General features: G+C 34.9%; 1 protein-coding gene across 1 annotated transcript in view; it reads right to left on the reverse strand.

The window, feature by feature from the left end:
* LOC149564066 (RNA helicase family protein) overlaps nucleotides 1-26157 on the reverse strand; it is a 280646-nt gene that overhangs the window by 98965 nt on the left and 155524 nt on the right. The window contains exon 11 of the mRNA XM_089827161.1: nucleotides 12613-12736. Within this exon, the coding sequence (XP_089683287.1) occupies nucleotides 12613-12736 (124 nt within the window). The remainder of the gene's footprint in view (nucleotides 1-12612; nucleotides 12737-26157) is intronic.

Below are 26157 nucleotides of genomic sequence, written 5' to 3' on the forward strand. Positions count from 1 at the left end.
AATTCTTTGTGTTCAAAGAATTATGGAATCCCCAACAAAGTCCAAATGCGAACTTCTCTTCACTAGATGTATTGTCTCAAAAAATGCAAACTATTTGGGGGCGACAAATCATCATGATGTGTACTGTCCCCATTTCAGTTCACCATGGTTTGTGGTTTGTTTTAGCCTATAATTACCCCTCACATGTTAAGTCTAATGGTTAGAGGGTTCTAGCTTGCAATACAAGAGGCTTAATCCCATTTTGGAGGACAAGAGTGTTCAGGTTTTCTCTTTGTTTGGTATGCTTCGACACGCTATTTACAGTAAATGATTATTTCAAGAAAGTCTGGATTTATAACTATAGAAGGGCACCTAAACAGGCTATATTGAAAAGTTGAGCCCTGACAACTTTGGCTCAAGTAGATATTCAAGGAATCAGGTTTGCAAAGTTGTTCTTTTGGAAGGGAACTTGATCATGCCATACACAATGGTTCCTCTGGCCTCCAATTGACTCAATGATTTGAACTCGATGGCACAAGTTCATGTTATTAAATTATTAATAAAGTAAACTTAAATAATAATTTATTATAAGTCTATTATAGAGTTTATAAAGTAAATGGGGGCCATGTAACATCATTAAAGTGCATTAATTGATAAAATAAATTGAGCACCTAGACCAAGGAGGTTATAAGTTGATATTATAAAGTCAATTCATAGCAATTTAACAAGTCACTAAAGTGACTCCTTTGAGAAGCCTCTTAAATCAAAACTGATGACAAGAATATCAAAACAGCGTCAGGTACAAATCAATGGATGAGGAATATAAGCTTTTAATTTGATTCTTGGAATCTTGAGAATTGTGTGTACAAGACAAGGGTTTATGCACAACATTAACATTGGAGGGTGACCATTCTTCAATGTTCATGCAATCTAAGGTGGTGAACATTAATCTCTCTATATTAGTTATGTAATTGACTTATAACATAGTTACACTGCCCTAGGAGACGGGGGGGCATTGAGACAAGGGGATAAGTTTCCAAGCAAGGGGGGCAGAGAAGCCTCAATTTGGGGACAGTAGGGGACTGGCAAGGGAGCAACAAGGGGGATGGGAGGGGGGGTGTATATACTATACATGTGGTACCTAAAATGCTAGATATGAAAAGATGTATAACAATATAAGACATAAGGATGTAAAATACGACTTTACTAAAATTTAAATACTTGAACATTGAATATTGAGAAATAAATATTAAAATTATAAATACTCGAATCAGCAAATGGAAGAGTTCTAAAATCTATTATATAAATATTAAATAATAATAATAGTCATAGATATCAAAAGTATGAGTATCTTATCATATAGATTATTACATTGAGTAGCATGATAAGATATTCAATATGACCAATAGGGTATTAAAAAATGTTTTAATTTTGAACGTTTTGTTTGTTTGTTTGGACATGGGACGCCTAGTCGTCCCCTGGAGGGATCGAGGGATGCATTCCCATCCCCTATCCCCTCAAGGGATGTTGGGCTCCCCCGTCTCCACCAGAATGGTGTTGGACTGTTTGTGTCGCTAGAGATGCCAAATCAATTTCCCCCCATCCCTATCTCGTAGATGTTGGATGGGGGGTGTGTGATGTCCCCATTTTAGCATATAATTTAAATAATAAATAAATATTTTATATAAATTAATATTAATAATGATATTAAAATAATAATATTTTATAAAGTAATATTACATTATAATCATATAATAATATCATACATATCGTATTATAATAATAATAATCTAATTATGATTAAGATATGTAGCAATGTACTATATTAATAAAGTATTATAATCTAATAATATAGTTGATATATTATTAAATTAATATATATTCTAATATAAATATTAATATAATATATTTTGTGATATTGATATAAATAAATAATTAATATAATATTTTGTGATATTAATATAAATATAATATTAATACAAATAAATAATTAATATAATTATATTATTATTAATATAATATAACTATTATATTGAAAAGACGTAACTCTTAGAATTAAAATATATATTGAATGCAAATTTTGGTAAGAGGGCATCAGAGAGAAATATTGAAAAAGGATACAAATAAAAAAGATGGAAATTATGGAATGATAGGGATCATTACAAATGGTATCAGAGCATAATCTTGCAATCCTCTGGAAAAATTTCAAGAGCTTGGGAGAAAGAGCAATATGAAGAATACATGTATTATATATATAGATAGAAATTTAAAAATATAAATGATGGAGAATGCAACCAGTGATCAATATTCATATCTTATTGAAATAAAGAGCAATACTAAATAGCAGATTTAATAACAGATTGGTTGCGAGCATATATTAATAGGACAAGGATTATTAAGTATTCCTATATATGTATCGTCGAGCCAGCAAGGAAATTGACCTAAAACAGAGAGTATTAAGATATATCCAGTCAGCAGTAGACTTCAGATAACATCAAACCAGTTAAGGAAAAAAGAAACATTCATCCGGAGAAGACAAAGTTTCAATCATAAATTGATAAACATGCAAGATTTTATTCAATATCGTCATATTAGCTTATATTGGGAGCACTTAATATGTAAGTAGCGAACAAATTGTTGATAAACCAAGCATGATATTAAGATGGCATTGCATGATAGAGTATGGTTGATAGCTAATCGATGTATATAAGAAGGAATACTGGCAAGGAATGTGGAAACACAAAAGGTCATAACATATCTTCCACCAAACCTTAGCGAATAGGGATAGTTCAGAAATTCACCATCCCAGTCAGAGTACAAAATGCAGACCTATCGCACCATGCAGACTAGGTCTGCTTGCATGGGTTTTTTTTAATAGAGAAAAGAAAGAACGGAGAGCTTTGAAAATGGCTGCTTTATGTGTTCTCATTTTGTGGTTCGATACCTGAAGAATAGAAAATTTCAATATAAGTGAGAATCCAATATAGCGATGAAAGATTTTAAAAAAGGAAAAAGTGAATGTAGCATCTGGATCAAACATAAAATATTAAAATCATAGCAGATGCATTCCGGAACCTATGCATTAATCGATGGCAAGAAAGTGTTAACAATTTGGTTGAATAAGGAAATTTACTGTTATACAAGTCTAGCATTAGTTGCAATATAACATCCAACTGAGAGAGATGGAATTTCGTAAGCATTATAAGATTTATTGTGGAGCCTATTTTGAATATTATGTCTGCAGGCACTTATCTTGAAGATTTTTTTTGGAAGATAGACTTAATTGATTTTGGAGCTATTTTTAATATTGACAGAGCAGGCAATTTGAAACATAATCAGGCGCACACCCAGACAGGAGATGAAGATGATTGAACTACCTATTTTAGCACAATTTATTTTGTTGTACTTAAACATGAGAAGGCGAACTCTGCTGATGCGGTAGGAGGGGTCAGTTGTGAAGAGAGCTTTCTGCAACTCCTGATGATCAATGAATCCATTGCCATGCTCATCATAAGCTCGAATGGTCTTCGAGTTGTGCTGCTGCAAACAATCGTTGTTTTTAGAGGTGGATAAAGAGGAAGGTATGATTGGGGTGGATACGCACATTCTTTCATTGTGTAGTGACGTGATTCAAATATCAGCAAGTGGAAGAAAACTGCCGGATAAGGATTCTTGATTTGTGGTGAGAATTTTTTTAATTGCAGACAGTCGTAAAGCAAAAAGTTCCTGAGTTCTGCTTTTTCCAACCATTTGAGAGATGTTTTCCACGTCTACTGCTGATTCCTCATCCACTTTGAGAGATTGCTTTCGTTTATGATTTGGTCCCTTGAATTTATGGCAAAAGAGTATCGTTTATCAGTGCTTGAAGTTATGAGGCAACAATCTTGGTGGATGTTCCTGCACTCTTTCCTCGTGTTCTAATTTTTCTTAACTGTGCACAGGCATGGCTGCTGCCTGCAAATAGCTATTCACACAAAAAACCCTCTGAATACAACACAAACTTAGCACTGTTTCACGCTTTCCATGGACAAGAAGAGATTGTGATGATTTTAGATGAATAGAGAACATCAAATTTTTAAAAGCCAGTGACATTTTAATACAGTCACAACACCAACAAGTGATAATTATTTGACTCAGATGTTAAACCTGCACATTTTATCAAAACTGACTTTATTTTTCTTATACTAGATAACAATTTTGCCAGCATGAAACAATATTTCCAGCTGCTTCTGAAAATGGTATACCTTGAACTATTAATCAAAAAAAATGGAACCATTGTACATACATCGTATACGACCATTAATATACCACTAAGGAAAGGTTTAAAAGGTAATCACATGGGAGGATATAATGACAAAATCAGCATTAAAACAAGAGCAAGCATATGGTGTGTTGAGCTCACCGCTCCTAATTGAAAATATATTAATACTAAAAGGAGAGGAATACAAGTAATAAAAAACTAGCAAACATGGATTATAAAGGGAAAATATGATTTACATTGGACAAAGACAAGTATTTTACCACAACACCACAGCACAGAGCCATATGAATGGTGTATAAATATATTTTATCATTGATGAGAGTGTGTAAAAGGTATGTTGAAGAACAACATATAAGGTATGTTTTATCATTTTTATTTTATTTTTCATTTATATATAGCAATAGATATTATAAATTTATCATAGGTGTAATGGTAATTTCAAACATTACATATATGTTCTAAAGAAGGGGTTATTACATGAATGATACTATATTCATGGAGACCAATATGGTCACTTAAGAGTCAAATAACTGATTTCAAATATTATGATAATTTATAATATTGATACGAAATATACTAAGAATATAATTGACTATAAATACATATTCGCAGTACGACTATTTTCTATTCCTTTGTAAGGAGACATTATTCAAAATATTTTTGACCTATAACATAATGGATAGGGAGTGTGCATAGGGTGAGGAGTAAATCAGTCACATTGGGGCAAATGAATCCCAATATGGACTAAGGTCTGAGGGAGCTCCAAGCTGAGTGTGTCCAAACTCAGAGCCGCAATAAATCTTCCATCCACGTCAAAATTAAACATGTTCCTAGTGGGTAGGGAGTGTGCACAGGGGGAGGAGTAAATCGGTTGTGTTGGGCCAAAAGAATCCCACTATGGATTTTAAAATCTAAGGGAGCCCCAAGCTGAGCGTGTCCAAACTTAATCCCGCAGTAAATCTTCCATCCACGTCAAAATTAAACATGTTCCTAGTGGGTAGGGAGTGTGCACAGGGGGAGGAGTAAATTGGTCGCGTTGGGGCAAAATGAATCCCAATATGGACTAAAGGTCTGAGGGAGCTCCAAGCTGAGCGTGTCCGAAATCAAAGCCGCAGTAAATCTACCATCCACTATGGAATTATACCACCTATTATAGTACTAGCTATAGAAAATATGCATTTCCAATCTAACTTTTGATTTCGAGACAAGTGAAAGGAGCACGACATTCACGATCAAGGTGCTAAAACATTTCCTTATTTTTTCTTATTTCAATTTGTAAGCTAGATTCTAACATGTATACTATGTGTCTACATCGTGTCTTCATGCATCAATGTGTTTGCTTCATGTCTTCTTCGTGTCTTCCTACATTCATGTGTCCACATCGTGTTTGCATCGCGTCTTCATGCATTAATGTGTCTACTTTGTGTCTTCATTCATACGTTCTTTCATTGGTTACTAATATGTGAACTTTGCAAGTGTTTAATACATATGCAGGAAAGAGGATGAATCTGGACTATGAGGATCAGATCAATTGCTTGAGGACAAGCAAATTCGAGAGGGGAGGACTGTGATGTCCCCATTTTAGCATATAATTTAAATAATAAATAAATATTTTATATAAATTAATATTAATAATGATATTAAAATAATAATATTTTACAAAGTAATATTACATTATAATTATATAATAATATCATACATATCGTATTATAATAATAATAATCTAATTATGATAAAGATATGTAGCAATGTACTATATTAATAAAGTATTATAATCTAATAATATAGTTGATATATTATTAAATTAATATATATTATAATATAAATATTAATATAATATATTTTGTGATATTGATATAAATAAATAATTAATATAATATGTTGTGATATTAATATTAATATTAATATTAATACAAATAAATAATTAATATAACTATTATATTGAAAAGACGTAACTCTTAGAATTAAAATATATATTGAATGAAAATTTTAGTAAGAGGGCATCAGAGAGAAATATTGAAAAAGAATACAAATAAAAATTTAAAAAAGAGGGAAATTATGGAATGATAGGGATCATTACACGGCATCCCCATGTTACACTAAAGCATAGCATTTACAACCATCTCTAAGAATTCTCAATAAGGTTTTGATAATTTCATTGCTTGCATGGAATTATGTCAGTAATCACACGTCTCTCAAGGTTAGTCTACATTTGTTATAATGATAAACATATCATGTACGGAAGGATATAATGGATACATAGAAAGAATGAAGCATAATGAGGTGGTGGACATAACGGCTTCTAAGGGCCATTCTACAATGACCACAAAGATGGCTAGAATCCCAAGAGGTCCTTACCTTGAGGAGCTAACGGCCCTGATTACAGTCTCTTCCGAAGGAATAGGAAGGAAGCAAGAATGGGGAGAAGCAATCACGAGCTGCCAAATTGAGTTTGAGATGTACAAAGTAATTTCTCTGAGATTTGGTGTGGATATGGCTCAAGACAAGGCCTCCCTTCCACATACCCTTATTATGTGAACAAATTTAGATGCTCTTATATATTGTTTTAAATATTTATATATGTTTTGTATAGAAATTTTCTAGCTCATGTGCAGGTTCATCCATTGAAGATTATTGTAAAGAAATACACTAGTTGGCATGATAGAATCAATGTATCATGCTTAGTAAGATGTACCAGAAACATAGATGAATTAGAAACACATGAATGTAGTGCCTGCCCCTAAGTCGCATTTCTGTTATCATTGCCAAACTCTTTTAGGCCAATTTATGTTTGATGATTAGTATTATTATTTTAGAGATTATCAGATGTTGTTTTAAACTCAGTTTATTATATGATGAGATTACTTGGTACTCTATATTTCATGCATGTATGATGATTATTCAATGGTTTCAGTTATCGATGATGATTAGTTAGATGGTTTATTATTCCATGTGCTTCTTATGGATACTTACCCCATACTGCATGTGTATGGTGTGCGTGCTTTTTTAATTTATGTATGGTGTTTCTGATGTGGTTAAGGAAGGGAGTCGTAGTCACCTGCTAGTCGGGATCTACACGATGCACCACTTCCTGCCATTGTCTGTTTAGCTTAGAATATTGTGTTTGTACATGCGTGGATTTTATGTAGGTTGCAAGTACCGGGTATCGACTTCCCTGAATTGCCAGGATGAGCGTACCCTATCGCATTATCTCAATAGTAAGAGAGGGGAGATAAATTCTTAAGTCCAAATCCTAAACCCTTTAGCCAATTGTCCTAATTGATAATTAGGACAAGTATCTGAGTTAAGTACCCTCCGAATGCATCAAATGATGCTATTTCGTGATTATAACCCTTTTTGTTTGATTTAGTATGTGTTCTTCTATGATGGGTTTTCATATGTTGCTTTATGAGTCCTTGATGTATTTTTCTATTAATTAAGTCTAATTAAAAAAAAGGATTAATTAATGATTTAATTTAATAGAAAATTATTATGATATTTTAATATTTAATTATATTTAATTAATTGAGAAATTAATTAAATAAAAAGAATTAAATTTGGAAATAAAAGTTTTAAGTATAATTTTAGAATGTGATAATATTTATTTAATTTAATAATAATATATATTTAGAGTTCATTTTTAAATAAATGCTAAATATTATTATTAATTGAATTAATAAATATTTAATCGATTAAAGTTTCTTAAATAAATTAAAAGTGGAAAAGATATTAAATTATTAAAGGTTTCTAGATCGCATGATCTAAGCATGAGTTTAAATATAAAAGAAATTAATTAAAACGATTAATTAATGATTTAATTTAATAGAAAATTATTATGATATTTTAATATTTAATTATATTTAATTAATTGAGAAATTAATTAAATAAAAAGAATTAAATTTGGAAATAAAAGTTTTAAGTATAATTTTAGAATGTGATAATATTTATTTAATTTAATAATAATATATATTTAGAGTTCATTTTTAAATAAATGCTAAATATTATTATTAATTGAATTAATAAATATTTTATCAATTAAAGTTTCTAAAATAAATTAAAAAGTCAAAATATATTAATTATTAAAAGTTGTAAGATTGCATGATGCAAGCATGTGTTGATAATAAAGAAATTAAAAGATTAAAAAATAGAAATTAATAACGTTATTTTAATTTCATAAAGTGCACATGAGATTAAAGTAATAAATTAATTTAAAATAGAAGTCAAGTGGTATATTAAATAAAGTTATTTAATAATTCAACTTAATGTGCATGAAAGTTGAATGCAAAATAAAAGAAAAGATAATAAAGGTTAATTTGGAGTTAACTCAGTTGTGCAAAGAGTCTTCTCGAGTGAACGCACAATTAAGTGCCCCAGTTTGAGGAGAAAATTTGCTTATCACAACTTTGGGGTTCATTTTTGAAGAAGAACGAATTTGGGAAAGAATTTTTGGAGACAAGAATTTTGGAAGACATCTTTTGACAGCGAATTTCAGAAGGAGAATTCTAAGAAAGTTCTTCAGAGGAAAGTTATTGAAGGGGAGCAAATTCTTCCTAGTTTTTCGAGGGTTTTGTATTAGCATCAGGATCAGGTAGGATCTTGTGTTTTGATCGTTGATTATTTACGCAATTTCTCTATTCCTTGTCTTCTTCGTGCCTGTGGATTGTAAATCCAACTCTCTATGATGAACCCTTAAACATTTCAATATTGTAAATTATTAAATGCTTGACAATATCTTCTGCATACGTAGAGGATAAAATTTTTAAAAAAAAAAAAAAAAGATATTAGAAAACCCTTGTTTTTCTAGATTAAAGAAATTAGAATTTTAATTTGGCAAGGAGTTGAATTTAAAAATGAAGATTTTAAATTGAAAAAAATTTTGATGGTTAATGGAATTTTCTCTATCAGATTATAATTGTAAATGTTATTAAAAAAAATTAAATTAAATTAAATTTTTTTTTTAAAATTATTTTTTATTTTTAAATAATATTTATTTATTTAAAATATTATTATTAGAAATCTAAAATAAAATAAATTACATGTTCAAGAAATTAGAAGGGATTGGTAGTAAGATTTTCTTTAAATCTTAAATAAGTAAAATAAATAAATAAAAAAATAAAAATACACATTTATAAATATAAATAGTGTTTGAATTTAATTTTTTATTAAAAGTTAAATTAAAAATATACATGTTAAAAAGGAGATGGTGTTAATTTTAAATGAACTTTTTATATATATACTAAGTTTGGAGTTACGTTTTTTTAAAGTTTTTGAAATTACAAAATAAAAATAAAAAATTAACTTACCTCATTTGGCGGCATCCCCAATGTACTGGCCTACGTTGACTGTAGCAGCATTAAGCCGTGCGCTGCATTCTTTAAATTGCAGTCAGCGATTAATAAATCGCTTTGTTACATATATTTTTAAAAAAACTTATACCTATGCCTTTTCAATATTAGTTGGAATTTAATACGTGGTTTTCAATTTGATGTATATATTTATTAATTTAGTTTACTTTAAATTTAATAATTGTTAATAGTTTTAATAAGCAATTTTATTAATTAACAATTAGTAAATACTATTTATTAAAGGAATTTTTAATTGTAGTTTTAATTATTAATTAATAATTAACGAATACTAAATAGTAAGAATTTTGTTAATAGATATTGATAATTATTTAATTATTAATTATTAATTTAGTAGGGTAATTGGTATTGGGACTTATAACTGGAATACAATAATAACAATTTATTATTGATTTTAATAAAAACGTAATTATTCTAATTAATAATGGTTATTTTTATAACTTAGATAATGTAAATGATTATTAAAATAAGATTGAATTAATAATAAATATCAATTAATAATGTTAGTTATATTTATTATTTAATAATTCGATTATTATGGAAACAAACCCAAACTATGAACTGGATTATACTGTATTGTTTTGTTATACTGTTTATGCTTTTGGGGTTTTGGGTGGTCCTAGAGTGTTGACCAGTTTTAAGTTGTTACCAGAGGCTCGAGGATTATGTGAATGTGATGTTATGTTGTTTTGATCTCGATCTTTTAAAACCAACCCTGGTGATGTGTTGATATGCTCTATGACATGTTTGTGATTACTGTTTGTTATTGCTTTCTAGTTTCCTGGTGTGAAGCTGAAGTGTATGTATACAAGATACCTGACTTAACCATTTTTGAGTCATCGATCAATTATATTGGATAACCATTTTTGAGTCATCGATCAGTTATAATTGATAACCATTTTTGAGTCTCGATCAGTTACCCTTGGATTGCTTTCGGTCGGTTGAGAGGACTGAAGTGTTTGTTATGTTCTTGATGATGTCATGTGTTGACTTGACCATTTTGGAGTCTTTGATCAGTATTGTGATTTATTTTGGGATACTTTCTGGTTGCTCATTGGAGAACCATTGGATTTTTGTGATTTATCATTGATGCCTTCAGTTGCTGATAGAGAACTGTCGTGATCATATGATTATTATTGGATGCTTATCTGTTGCTCATGAAGAACTGATGTAATTTTGTGGCTTATCTTTTATGATGTTTTTTAGTTGCTTGTATAGGACTGAGGTGATTTTATTATGATTCTTTGATTTATGATTTCATGAGCCTAGGGTAGGTTATCTATGTGTAGTGTCGGGAAGTGGCTTGCAATGGGGATCGGGGCCCTAAGAGGCTGCTTGGAGTAACTCATTGTAAGTTGTTTTAATAAGTGAAAACATTTACACTAAATAAGGGAAAATGAACCTAATAAGATAATTGTATGTTCTCTCCCATGCCTTGAGTGCTAGTACAGACTAGGATGGGGTAGAGAGAACGCTTGGTTATGACCTTGCACTCCATAGTATGCCTCGTCAGTACGAGAGGATACTAGTGGCCGCAGGGATCAGTAGGGACCTGGGATTCCTAAGGGATTGCTCGGGTAACTTCTACGTGACTTTTGCGATGACACTTTCCCGCTTGCATATTAGGTTTCCTACGTGTCTTTGTGGTGTCTCTGGGTCTAGATGTCTATCTATATTGGAACCCTTGAGTTAGTATACTTTTAGGATTTCCAGACTTAGAGAGTACTTGTGTTTTGTGTTTTGATACATTGTTTGGGACTTGAGACTATCTCCTCAGCGTGGTGGGAGTGGACCATTTAGGTTCCACGCGGTCGGGTGGTAGTGCTTTTACTCTTACCATTGAGATCCGTTTCGTGGTCACCGTGGCTGGAGTGTTCGTGATTGGCATTTACCTTCACTATGTTCTTGGATTATTATGATGGATGGGTAGATTTTATGATAGATGTGTTATCATTATGGATGTATGGATGTATCAAGTATGGTGAACACTATTGTATATATCTTTACTATACTTTGTATCATGGATTCGTGGATGTTGATGCAATTCTATTTTTACATATGTATATTCTTTTAAGCCTTTCATACCCTGTGACTTGTACAGTGGATGATTGAGCATTCCGAATTAATTTGCCGAGAGGCATTCGGAACAAATGTATATTATGGACATGGGACTTTCTGATTATTCTTTCATATGTATGTGATAGTTGTTAGACTTAGATTTAATTAAATTTAAATGTGACTCAACGTCTTGGGATCCTTAAGAAATGTAACTTGCAAAGTATGGTTATCGATGATTACATGTTATTGCTTCCGCTACTATGTGTTTGATGTGTATGTTATACATTCTTACTTTAAAATAAAAAAATGTTTAGCAAACTTAGTGAAACTTTAGGTTAATTCTTTTGGATCCCTTGGCGGGGCGTTACAATGAACACATTATAAATATGGTGTTTGTGCAACTATGCTCATAAATGAGAAATGTATGGGGAATTACTTTGTCAACTACTTAGTATTTGTATCAAAAATACAAAAAAGAAGCATCAATGATGATTTGGCCAACCCATTAACTTGTTCTTGTATAGAAAACAGCAGAAAATTTTGAAATCTAACAGAACATTTTATAACAATCGAAATATTTACTCCAACCTCATTGCTTACAGTGAAGCTATGTATACTCCATAAAAAACAGTTTTGATCTGAACTCGGAAATAGGGCATGTACTTCTCATTGAACAATATATAGGATAAGTACAAACACAATGTCCATGTCAGCTTTAACAAGGAAGGTATCATACATAATTACTGTCTTACCTAGCAGGAACCTATAATACTACCTCTACATTTAGCCTATGCAAAATATTGACTCCATAATTAACCCTAGAAGTATAAGCACAAGAGTTACAGTACAAAGCAAGACAGCTTCACACTTGTTCATAATTTCACATAGTCCAAAGAAACCCATAGAACCAGAAAAAGAAAATAAATACATACACTTCCAGAGAGAGGGTACCTGGAGGTAGGAGAAAACACATTTTCACATGACAACATTGCTGCAACTGTTAGACATTGAGATAAACATTCCAAGTCATTTGCTGCAATCAATGCCCTTGCAAGTGAAGGCTCTAGTGGGAGCTCTGTTAAAAAACAATTTCAAACAAAGAGCTAATGAACAAACAATGAGCTTTGTTGATTCCAATAATAAATTTAGAAAGCTCTATAAAAGCACAGTCACCATGAGAGCTGTTTCCAGAACACGACTGATATCAATATACAATATGAGAAGACTAAAATGCCTACACTATTACTGCTAAATAAAGGAATATGCATGTCAAAAACTGCAAGAACATGCAAGAATATCCTCATACAGGATTCAAGAAATTTAGTAGACTTATCAAGAAGCAAAATCTAGTAGGGAGCACATCATTCAGATTTAAATCTTGGCATCCTCCATTAACTTCACAATGGTATCATGTTCCTCCTTTATCACTTCTAGTTGGTCCTGCAGACAATTCGTCAAAATTGCTCTTGTGATGATTTTACACAAGTTTTATCTGAGCAACAAGACCAAATGAGTTTGGGACAGGCCTGCTCAAAAGAGGTGCAAACTATAAGAAAGAACCAAAATGGAATGGTTAGAGGCAGTTGCATTGCCATCGTCTGGAGTCCACAAAATAATTCTACTATGCCCTCTTGATTAACAAGTTAAGTGTAGATTAATGAGCCACGAGTTGACATTTCATCTCTACGTGGTCACAAATTTGTGAAAAGTAATTTGAAGTTAATTAAAGGACAAATTCATTATGAGTTACCAATTGAGATGACTGACCCGGCGTCATTCAACAGATGACTCCTTTCTGCCAAGACTAGAGATAGATGAACTGTTGAATGAAGAGATAAGATAAGATAAGATAAAATTATTAACTACACCATTAATACAATCAATTGATTGTTAATATCAATATTGATCATCATAGAATAACAGCCAAGATGGCATGTCGAGAGATTATGTCTGTAACCATAAGATAGGGGAGGAACAATGATGAGAGGAGACTCGGAACAATGATTAGTGAATAATCTAATATGATGCAATCATGTTAACAGAAATAAAGAGGTCTGATGTGAGTCTTACAGATAAGAAACAGTTGGAACGTACCCGAGATGAGTCAGGATTAACAGCATATAACGATTCATAGCCAAGCAATGAACCATTGCTCCTATACAAGTAACCTCTGGAGACTCGTGGACAACTAAACTAACTAAACATAGAAACTTAATCACCATGTATAACCACGGTAATTCAGCAAATAATGTTAACAATAATCCAAACCAATGCAAACACTAATTAAAGACATCCAGTAAAGAAAAAACAGCAATCTGAAGAGACAGCCGACGATTAGTGGCAACACAACGGTTGGTAGTCAAACAAGGATTCAGTAATTAACAATAAGAGAGTTAATGACAGTGACTTGTATTAATCAATAATCAATGAACACAACAATTTCATGAAAAAAAGAAATTATTATTGGATGTTAATAATCAGTGCTCAATTTAAACAATCTGTCAGAGAAGGGATGCAGGATTGACTAGGGATCATTCTCTAGTTTATATTATTAAGAATATTTAGGTGTCAGCAGTCACTCTAAATTAGATGGAGCAAATAAAATTTCACAAGTCCTGTGAATTACTTAACAAACCAGTAAATATAAATGAAGCAGCTATTAATAGGCATAATGTGATGTCCCCTTTTCCCAGGATCAAATTATAATATCATCGTATCATAATAAATAAGTAATAATTAAATATAATTATAATTATAACAAAATATAAATAAGTATAATTACAATTTGATATAAATAATTATATAAATTCAACTAAATATATAAATAAATAAATGAATACAATATTACAAAATAAATCATGACATAAGTATAAATTATTTATAAGATCAAACTATACACAACGATCCACATTATACCAAGGTATTCGAGTTTTGAATGTACGTTGGCAACAGAGATTACAAAGACAATGACAGAATTCTGCCAGCAACAGTGATTACTGATATATACATTCTGCGAGGATAGCAAGAAACAACTCCTACAAAGAAACAAGACTTATGCCAAACAGGGATTACTTGTGCCAAACAAGGATTTAGTGTGCAGAGTCAATTTTGAAAAAAAAGCCTATCACATCCTCAAGAACTGTAATGGATACCCCCAAAATCTGCTTACAAGTATTCACAGCTATATGGTAATTTTATCAAACACTTAGCTTGAAGTCTCTAATTTCCCATTATGTGCTACTACCCTTATGGCTCTAAAAGGTTTGTCTATATTGTGTTGTGTTTGGCCCATTCATATAACACATGTCATAAAAATAACCAGCGCACTATATTTTATATTCATTTCCAAGAATTAATAACAAGTGCAAAGCTGACTCACTGAATACTCCAGCAATAAATTGGAAAAAACATTGTTTACATCATAGTTCCAAAAATCGCCTTGAAATCGCCGAAATTGCCGATTTGGCGATAAGATTCATGACTCCCGATTTTTTTGGAATCGGAAATCGCTGGCGGCAATTTTTTTTTGTGAATCACCCAATTTGACGATTCATGGCAAAAATCGCCAGAATCACCATTGGGCATCTCCAAAAATCGGCCGCGCCAGCAAGCATAAAAAGTTGGACTTAAAAAAAAAAACACATGTTTTATTTGCTTTCTAATTTATCTTTCCTCTTTGTTATAACCCTAAAGAGCCTTCTATTTGCTTAGCATGAGTAGAAGAGAGGAAGAGTGAGAGAGAAGAAGAGAAAAGAAAATCCATAGGTTTCCAACCGGCAAGAAGGAAGAGCACCAAAGAGATCAGAAGTCCATCTGCGGAGGCCATAGATTGCATTGGGAGCATTAAGGAGTCAATATCAACACTCCTCAACTCATTTGCAAGAGATTAGTGCTGGTTTTTTTTTTGCATGTTAGTGTATTATGCATTTTTTGTTAAATTTTTTTAGTGTTCATTTGCAAATCTTTAATGTTTTTTATTTCTACTAAATTGCAAACTAGGGTTTGTTGTTTTGTAGTTTTTGTTTATTAGTTGCAATCTTTGATATTTTACATGAATTTTTTTATTGCAGTAGCCCTTTGCTTTCATTTTCCAATTTCCACAATGGGTAAAAAAGATGAATGCTGGAAATATAATGAAGAGTTTCCTGGGAGAACCAAATATCAAACAAAATGTATATTTTGCAAAGAAAAAATAAATTCGAGAGGTATCTATAGATTGAAATACCAAATTGCCGGCATACTTGGCCATGATGTCACAGTTTGCACTCATCAAACTGCTGAGGCAAAACGCACTTGTTTAGTGGCATTAGAAAAAATTGAACAAGACAAGTTGAATAGGAAAATGCAACTTGAAGGGTTAAGAGGTATTGGCTCCCGTGCTCCCACATCCACAACCGCATTTGCATCTGCATCTGCATCAACTTCCGCATCCGTAGGTTGTGTTGGAGAGGGTTCTTCTAGGCCTCCTTTTCATCCTAGTGCTAGTGCTCATGCGAGTGTTAGTGGTAGTCGGTCTTATACTGAGACAGAGTCCAACACCAACCTATTGCGGCCTAGAGTGCGAAAAAACAGAATGGATGGCTACTTTGTGCCCCGCACTACTCTTGGCTCCCAACCCACGCTTGAGGGCATGGGTTTGAACAAAGAGATTCGTGATGCTTCCAGAAAAGAGATTTGCAAATTCTGGTACTTTTGCAACATTCCATTTATTGCAGCCAGGTAATTGATTCTTTTTTCTTTGTTATCTTTAAAGTTAAAAGTAAAAGTAAAACTTTAATTATATCTACTTGTTTTATGATTTGAGTTTTTGACATCTAAATTTCTAATCAATATCATTATCTATTTGTGACAGGGCTCCTTATTGGTAGAACATGATAGATGCAGTTGCCATTTGTGATCCGGGGTTTAAAGCCCCAACAGAGGCTGAGTTGAGTGGATACCTCCTGGATGAAATGGTTGAGGATATGAGGCATGAGCTTGAGGACAACCGAAAGGAGTGGATCAAAAAGGGTTGCACCATCATGACTGATGGTTGGATAGATAGGAGGGGAAGAACACTCCTCAATTTTTTTGTATCCTGTGGAGGTGATTGATCATTCTACTTTCCTACATACATAATTTTGAATCGTGATTAACTATTTCAAATTTTGATTTGTTGATTGCTAATAGTAATTATAATTCGTTGTTTTGTTATTTGTAGGATATACCATGTTCCTCAAATCCATTGATGCTTCTGCTCATGTAAAAAATGCCACATACTTATATGAGGTTATTGAGGAAGTTATAACAGAGGTGGGGGAACAACATGTGGTGCAAGTGGTGACAGATAATGCAGCAAGTTATGTTGCTGCAGGTAAACTTTTAACTTTTCAAGTTTTGAAAATAAATTTATTTGAATTTTGAACTTTTTCTAATTCTAACTTAGAATTTCTAAGTTTCCTAAGTTTTAACATGTTTGAAATTTGAATTTCTAATTAACTTAAAATTGTTGTAGGTAAACTTTTGATGGAGAGGCACTCCACCATATTTTGGTCCCCTTGTGCGGCACACTGCATTGACCTCATGTTGGAGGAAATTGGCAAACTTGAGTGGGTCAAGTCATACGTGGAAAGGGCAAAAAACATATGCAAGTTTATTTATAATCATTCATTTGTCCTTAGCACAATGAGGAAGTACACAAGAGACAAAGAGTTAGCTCATCCAAGGATCACGAGGTTTGCCTCGAATTTCATCACCTTGCAGTTCTTGTTGACATCAAGGGATGATCTGAGGAGCATGTTTGTTGGGGGGGGTGAATTTCATCTTTCTATGCTACGACCACTGCAAGGATAGATGTGGTGGATTGCATATTTGATGATGATGGTTTTTGGAAACCTGCTAGAGAAATCCTTAAGGTAAATTTATTGCAATTTAACATTTAATATTTTACAGTTTACTATGCTAATTGTTTAAAACTTTAATGATTTAGTTTTGCCTTAAGTTATATTATTGAATTATTCTATATTTAAGTTTTCACTCAAACTTTTGTTTTACTTTATATGTAGGCCATTGAGCCCCTTGTATCTCTCCTACGAACTATTGATGGGGAGAAGCCCTCTATGGGCTACATATATGAGGGCATGGATAGGGCCAACGAGGCCATTAGAGCCCAGTATCCAGGAGTGCAGGAGAAGTATGCCCCTATTTGGGACATCATTGATAGGAGATGGCAGAATCAGCTCCACAGACCCATCCATGCAGCAACTTACTTTTTGAATCCGGCATTTCGTTTCCGTCCTGACTTCAAGGCGGATGAGGAGGTTCTCACCGGATTATATACAGTGGTCCAGAGGTTGAGTACTGATGAGGATAGCAGTGCTGCAATTATTGAGCTTGATAAGTTCAATAATAAAGAAGGGCCACTTTTCTCTAGTAGGATGGCAATAGATGCTCGGGAAACAATACAATCAGGTAAAAATTAAATAATATATTCAATATTCATGAATCTAGATTCTAAACTTAAAGTTGATTATGTAATTTTAGAGTTAACTTGTAATTTGTAATTTGTAAATGAGACTAATTGTTTTTATTTTCCCTTATTTCAGATAGATGGTGGCAAATGTTTGGGGCCACAACCCCAAAACTTCAAAAAATTGCCATCCGTATTCTGAGTCAGCCAAGCAGGGCTTCTGGATGTGAGCACAGTGGGTCCATGTTCGAGCACATCCACTCAAAGAGGAGAAATAGGTTGATAGTGCAGAGGTTGAATGATCTTGTCTTTGTTCATTACAACCTTCATCTTAGGATCAGACAGATTTTGGGCACTAACTCCTCTCCGATCATTCTGGAGGAGATTGATCCAGAATCAGAGTGGCTCACAGAGGTTGTGGATCTAGTCTTCACTGAGGAAGACCGTGCATGGATTGACCAGGTGGATATAGAGGTTGAGGCATCTAAAGCACGTTCTTCAAGAATTGGTAGACACACACGTGCACGCACAGACACAAGCCCTAGCGACGTTCGTGAGCCCATCTTACATGCGGGAGATATGGCTCGGCAATCCTCTAGGACCTACATTAGACGCCTTGCTACTAGGCAAACTGGATACTCAAAGATTGAGGCTGAGGCTACAACCGAGCTTGAGGATGGTGTTGAGGATGATAATGACTATGAGCCTGAGGCTTGAGCTGGAGCCTTGTTTTTATATTTTGTTTAAAGATATTGATATTGAATCATTGATAGACATGTTTCAAAATTTCATGGATCTTCATCTTAGATTCTTACACACATTTGATTTGATGTCTTATGGATCATCTTACATACATTCTATGTTTTAAATCATTATGATCATTTGATTTCTATTTATTTCGACTAGCCTACAATTTAAATTTTAGATAACATAGTTACGTATGTGATGGATTTTATGTTCCATGTTTATGTATGTTAAGTTTTAACTTCTATTTGATGATGTTATAGTGTGTTTAAGTTATATTCAATAAAGGGTGCATGGAATAAGTTTTTAATTGTTAAAATCTTTAAATTTAAAGGGTTTTTTCAAATTTGCCGATTCACGATTCGATTCGGCCTTACCGATTCCAATTCACGTTACTTTGGTTTACATCAAATAGTTGAGGGTGTGGCCCTTGCATTGACCTGCTACAAACAATATGTAACTACTACAATAACTTGCTACAGTAACTCGGCAGCTATAGTGATGCAGCTACTACAGTAATGGCTGCTACAATGATGCGCTACTATAGTGACGCGCTACTACAGTGACGCAATTGCTACAGTGATTCGCCTGCTACAGTGGCGCGCTGCCACAGTAACTCGGCAGCTTCAGTAACTTGCTAAAGGAACTTGCTTGTAGCCAGAAATGCACCAAATCTACCGGATATAAAGCTAATAGAAATGAATTCCAAAGGCCAAACCCCAAGGGAATGACATCTAGAATGCCACACGAGAGGATAGATGTCCTCTAATGCCAAGAACAAATTTACAACTCACACATCCATTTTTTTCTCATATTCAACTTGCTGAATGAAGCCACTAACACTCCCTTTTATTCTTTCTCCAAGGGTCCATTCCACTCACATGAGCAACGTGGGATAAAAGATGTGCGATATAAAACATATTAAAATAATTGCCTATGTCTCCCTTAGGCGCCCCTTTTGATTTGCACACATTCCCATAAAATTTAATATTTAAGTAACACTTTAATATTTTACAACTAAACTAATTGTTACTTTAGTAATACTTCAGGCATAAAAATATATTAGCTATCGGACTCCAAATAGCACGAGTGATAGCTCGTCGGAAAGCTCTCATCGCGAAGTATCAAATTCAATCAACAAAACTAGCCTCCCCTGTGTCCTATTGGCTTGCTAAAAATAGTAAGTATGCCTGAAATTGAGTAAATCAACTCTGTTTTGGCCCAAACTAGAGATGACTGGGCCAAAACACTCTAAGATCTCTTTAACCCCTTCGTTAGCCCTCAGGACCATGTAGAACTAGGTTAGTGCATACACACTTGGTTGACTGCTAAAGTGGGGACATTACAGTTCGCCCCCCTTGAAATTGCTTGTCCTCAAGCAATCTCAGTTCAGCCTGCTGAATAACCTACTCACTCTCCCATGTAGCATCCTCCTCCGGCAGGTCTTTCCATCTGACCAAATACTCCTTCACTATCCTAGTGATGAGTTTCCACTCTCGAGTGTCCAGAATAGCCTCAAGTACTAACAGGAGCTTCCCCTCCTCATCCAAAGGGGGTAAATCTGTAGAAGGAACTACACTCTGACCAATGGCTTACTTAAGCCTCGACACATGAAATACATTGTGTACCTGACTGCCCTTTGGAAGCTCAATTTCATAGGCGACTTCTCCCACTCTGCAAATCACCTTGTAGGGACTATAAAATCTAGGCTTCAGCTTCTCTGCTCTGCTCCTCTTGAGCGATGACTGCCTATATGGTTGTAGCCTCAAATACACCATATCCCCTACCTCGACACTACGCTCTACCCTATGCTGATCAGCATACAACTTATGCTGATTTTGAACCTGTTGTATGTTCTCCTTGAGTGCTCATAGGATATCCAGACTATCTTGTAACAGGTCGTTGGCTTTGGGCACTCGGTTGTTCCCCAAAACTAAATCCATGAAGTTGGGTGCTTCATACTCATACAATGCCATAAATGGAGTCATCATGATGGTCATGTGGTATGTGGTATTGTAACAATACTCCCCCATGTATAACCACTTGACCCACGCTCTCTGTTGCGCAATCACATAGTTTTGCAAATAGCCTTCCACCCATTCATTTACTATTTCCGTCTGCCCATTTGTCTGAGTGTGATAACTCGTACTAGGTGTAAGATCTGTACCGCATAGCCTAAATAACTCCTACCAAAAGGCACTCATGAACTTGCTATCCCTATTAGTAACAATAACTCTCAGTATCTCGTGCAACCTAAAGACTTCTCTGAAGAATAAATTTGCAACGTGTGCTACTGTATAAGGAATAGCAAAGAAGTGAGTGAACTTTGTTAATCTATCTACCACCACATAAATACAATCTCTTCCCTGCACTCGTGGTAAACCAGTGATGAAGTCCGTAGAAATACTTTCCCATTTTCTGTCTGGAATGGGCAAGGGCTGTAGTAAACCTGTAGGAAATGTGTGCTCTCCCTTATTTTGCTGACAAACTGCACAATCCTTGACATACTTCTGAACATCATCCTTGACACCTCTCCATGAGAACCGCTCTCGAAGCTGCCTACAAGTCTTGAAAACCCCTAGATGCCCAATTGTAGGTGCATCATGAAATGCCCTCAGAATCTCCTCTCTAAACTGTGATGTAGGGATCAAATAAACCCTGTCCTGAAATCTAATCAACCCATCCAACACCGCATACCTGTCATCCTGAATGGTGCCCGTAACTATCCTAGAAGCCCAATCATCTCCTACATACTCCATTGCAATTCGATCTCTCCAATCTCCTAAAACCTCTGCCAGAACACATAAGTAAGGTCTCCGAGATAAAGCATCAACCACCACATTTTTCTTACCTTTGACAAACTCTCTATAAAAGTCATAAGCCTGCAATTAAGTAACCCATTTTTGCTACCGGTCATGAAGATCGCGCTAGCTCATGAAGTATTTAATATTATTGTCATCAATTTTGATCACAAAACCTCCACCTACCAAATATGATTGAAATTTGGCCAATGCATGCATTATGGCCAACATTTCCCTGTCGTAGATAGAATAACTCCTCTCAACTCCTCAAAGCTTCCTACTCTTGAATGCAATGGGGTATCCCTCCTGTATCAATATTGCTCCTATCCCGTCTCCTAAAGCATCACATTGAAGCTCAAATGGCTTCGTGAAATCAAGTAGAGCTAGAACTGGACAAGATGACATCACCTGTTTGAAGTGGTCAAAACATCTTTGCGCTACCTCTATCCATGTGAAAGCTCCTTTCTTGGTAAGATTTGTCAAAGGTGCGGAAATCTGTGAGAATCCCCTAACAAACCTCCTATAAAAACCACATAAACCAAAGAACCCCTTAAGTTGTGTGAGGTTTGTGGGAGTGGGCCAATCTACAATAGCTCTAATCTTTTCAGGATCAACCTGAACACCATCGGCACTAATGATATGACCAAGTAAAGGAGCTCGATCATGCCAAACTTGCATTTTGATTCCTTGGCATACAATGAATCTCTATCCAGAATAGATAACACCTCCTCCAAATGCTACAAGTACTCCTCCTAGATCTTACTAAAGACCAAGATGTCATCAAAGAAGACCAACGTGAATCTCCTCAATTGCCCCCTAAACACCTGCTTCATACAACTTTGAAATGTGGCAGGTGCAATGGTTAGCCCAAATGGCATAACCATAAACTCAAAGTGGCCATAGTGACATCGGAAGGTTGTCTTCTCGATGTCCTTTGCTCTCATCCTGATCTGGTGGTATCCAGATCATAAATCAATTTTGGTGAAGAAGTGTGCACCATGCAACTCATCAATCCTAGGAATGGGATACCTATTTTTTATTGTTTTTTTATTTAGCGCCCTGTAATCGATGCACATGCGCATCATCGCATCCTTCTTCACTAGAACTACAGCTGAAGCAAAAGGCCTTTTGCTAGACTAGATGTGCCCCATCTCTAATAGCTCCTTAATTGCCTTCTCCATCTCATCCTTGTGTTTCTTAGGATGACGATAGGGGTTAATCATGACCGATTTGGCTCCCTCCTCGAACTCAATAGCATGCTCTATTCCCCTATCAGGAGGAACCTCATGTGGAATATCGTCAAATACTTTGGCATGCCTATCAAGTATCTCCTGGATATCTAGTGGATGACTCTTTACCTGTGGCTCCCATGGGGCTAGCATGATGAAACACTCTACTGCCCACTCTTTGTCATTATGCCGAAAAAGTCTTTGCATTCTCCTCAGGGAGACTACTCTGCAACTCCCATCCAAAAGTCCTCTGAGTACAATAGTTATTCCCTCATGCTGGAATCTCATCTCTAGTTTTGCTAGGTTGAGTGTGAACTCAACTAGCGAGGCCATCCATGTCATGTCAAGGATGACATCATAGTCTCCTATGTCTACTATATAGAACTCATCCTCCAACTCATAGCCATCTCCAAACTTGATGTAAAGATTAGATATCTTCTGAGTGCATAATAATTTGTCACCATTAGCTACCATGACTCTAAACCCAACATACTCTTCAATCTGTAAACCTCTCATGCTACTAACTGTGCATCTATGAAGTTATGTGTAGCCCCAGTGTCAATGAGAGAGATCACTTTTTGCCCCTGGATAGTACCCCTAACCCTAAATGTGATAGCATTTTGAGCCCCTGTCAATCGTAGCAATGACCTATCATCCTTATGAATGATGTTCTCCTCTAGAGTGCTACTCTAAACTGGATCAGAGTGTTGATCCTCTCCCTCTGACTACGACTCCTCCGCTGAAAAATACTCCATTTGATTTGCCTTAGCATTGAGAGGGCACTTATGAGATTAGTCCCAAGGCTCTCTGCAATGAAAACACAACTTCTTCCTCCTCAACTCATTTAGGGTGTCATTATCCAACTTCCTATTATCCCCTTTGGTTGGGCATCCTGGTAAAATGGTTTTTTGTCCTTATCCTTATCCTTCTCTGTATGTGAATTCCTAGGCTGAAATATGTCCTTAAAAGGAGGTGCTAAGTCATGAGCCTTCTTAGTGGCCTCATGTAATGTAGCCAAGTCATGCCCCTTGACCCAACCCCTCAAGGGATCTAAGAGTCCATCCATAAATAGCACTACTAATCTCCTCTCTGAAATATCTGTAACCAACACAGCTAACCTTTGAAATTCACTGATATATGTCTCAACTGATCCCCACTGCTTGAGCTGTGCCAACTCTTTAAACTATAACTTAAGATCTTTGGTATCAAATCTCTCTATGAGTCTCTTAGTTAACTCCTCGTAAGATGTGATATGATTATGCCCCAAGGTTACCATGCCATAGTGCCACCACTCATGCATTGGGCCATCTAAATGAATAGTCGCATACTTGATAGCCTCCTCCTCAAGCATCAAATTCAACTATAAGTATGTATCTACCTTCTGCACCCAAGCTCATGCAGTCATCTTCCTTGAGGCATCATAATAAAGTAAAGAAAGTTTCCCAACTTTCTTTCTCAGCTCAAAGTTTTGATTTCTCCCTCTTGCTCTAGGCATGTGTCTCATCCTCAAGTCCATATAATCTCTAAGGGAAATATCCACCTGAAACTCCGATCCACTAGCCTCCCAATCCCTCTTGAATTGATCCCGTAACTCGGTAATCTATGGTGTGTTTACTGGTTGAACCGGATCTCTAGGTGGGAAGGTGGGTAGAAGAAGTCTCGAGCTTGTCCGAGCTAGGCATGCAACATATCTAAAGTTATCAGCCTCATTCCCATTGCTACCATGTCCATTATTATCACCATTAATGTTATTCTCAAAACTATTGTTGTTGCCTCGGCCTCCATTATTATCATTGCTCCCATTTCCATTGTATGCATCACCTGGATTAATATTCATGCCCATCTGTCTAGACATAAGCCACAACATCATATCCATTCACTTATTCTGCTCTTGTTGCATACGTTGCCCCTCCTCTAACGTACCCAGTAACCATTATAACATTACCTCCTCCTGATCTAGACCGCCATTCCTGCCTCCGCCTAGTCTTGTATTCCTGTCATCTCGGTCACCCATACTGCTGTCTTGTTCAAAGAATATCTCCTATGTGTCTGTATGACTGGATTCTATGTCCACCTGCATGGATGAACTAGACTGCTCACTCTGTGAGTCTGAATCTTTGTTGTCTTTCTCTGGTATGGCAGAAGTTAATGGCCTCTATCGCATGCTCAAACATACATTCTAAACCTGTTTTATTTCTGACTTTAGTGTTTTGAAATTTCGTCAAACACTTTTCCCTTTATCCAGCTGTTCCAAATTCCCTGTAAGGCTTCCACAAGATGGCATGACATAAGGCTATGATACCACTGCAATGGATACCCCAAAAATCTACTTACAAGTATTCACGGCTATATGGTAATTTTATCAAACACTTAGCTTGCTACTACCCTTATGGCTCTAAAAGGTTTGTTTGTATTGTGTTGTGTTTGGCATGTCACATAAATATAGGAATGGAAAAAGCATAACATATATCATAGAATTAACCAGCACACTATATTTTATATTGATTCCTAAGAATTAATAACAAGTGCAAAGCTAACTCGCTGAATACTCCAGCAATAAATCGGAACAAATATTGTTTACATCAAATAGTTGAGGGCGTGGCCCTTGCAATTGACCTACTGCAAACAATATGCAACTACTACAGTAACTCGGTTGCTACAGTGAAACTGCTACAGTAACTCGCCTACTACAGTGATGACTACTATAGTGACGCACTGCTACAATGATGCGGCTGCTACAATGATGCACTACTATAGTAACTTGCTACAGGAACTTGGTTGTAGCTGGAAATGCACCCAATCTGTAGGATCTAAAGCTGATAGCAATGAATTCAAAAGGCCAACCCCCAAGGAAATGACATCTAGAATGTCACACAAGAGGATAGACATCCTCTAATGCCAAGAATAGATCTGCAACTCACACATCTATTTTCTTCACATATTCAACCTGCTGAATGAAACCACTAATGCTCCCTTTTATTCTTTCTCCAAGGGTCCATTCCACTCACATGAGCAATGTGAGATAAAAGATGTGTGATATAAAACATATTAAAATAATCACTTATATCTCCCTTAGGCGCCCCTTTTGATTTGCACACATTCCCATAAAATTTAATATTAAAGTAAAACTTTAATATTTTACAACTAAATTAATTGTTACTTTAATAATACTTCAGGCATAAAAATATATTAGCTATTGGACTCCGAATAAAACGAGTGATAGCTTGTCGGAAAGCTCTTGCCGTGGAGTATCAAATTCAATCACCAAAACTAG

The sequence above is a fragment of the Cupressus sempervirens genome, chromosome 4, assembly GCF_028749045.1.
Source record: "Cupressus sempervirens isolate cs-2001-9-10 chromosome 4, ASM2874904v1, whole genome shotgun sequence".
Lineage (NCBI taxonomy): Eukaryota > Viridiplantae > Streptophyta > Pinopsida > Cupressales > Cupressaceae > Cupressus > Cupressus sempervirens.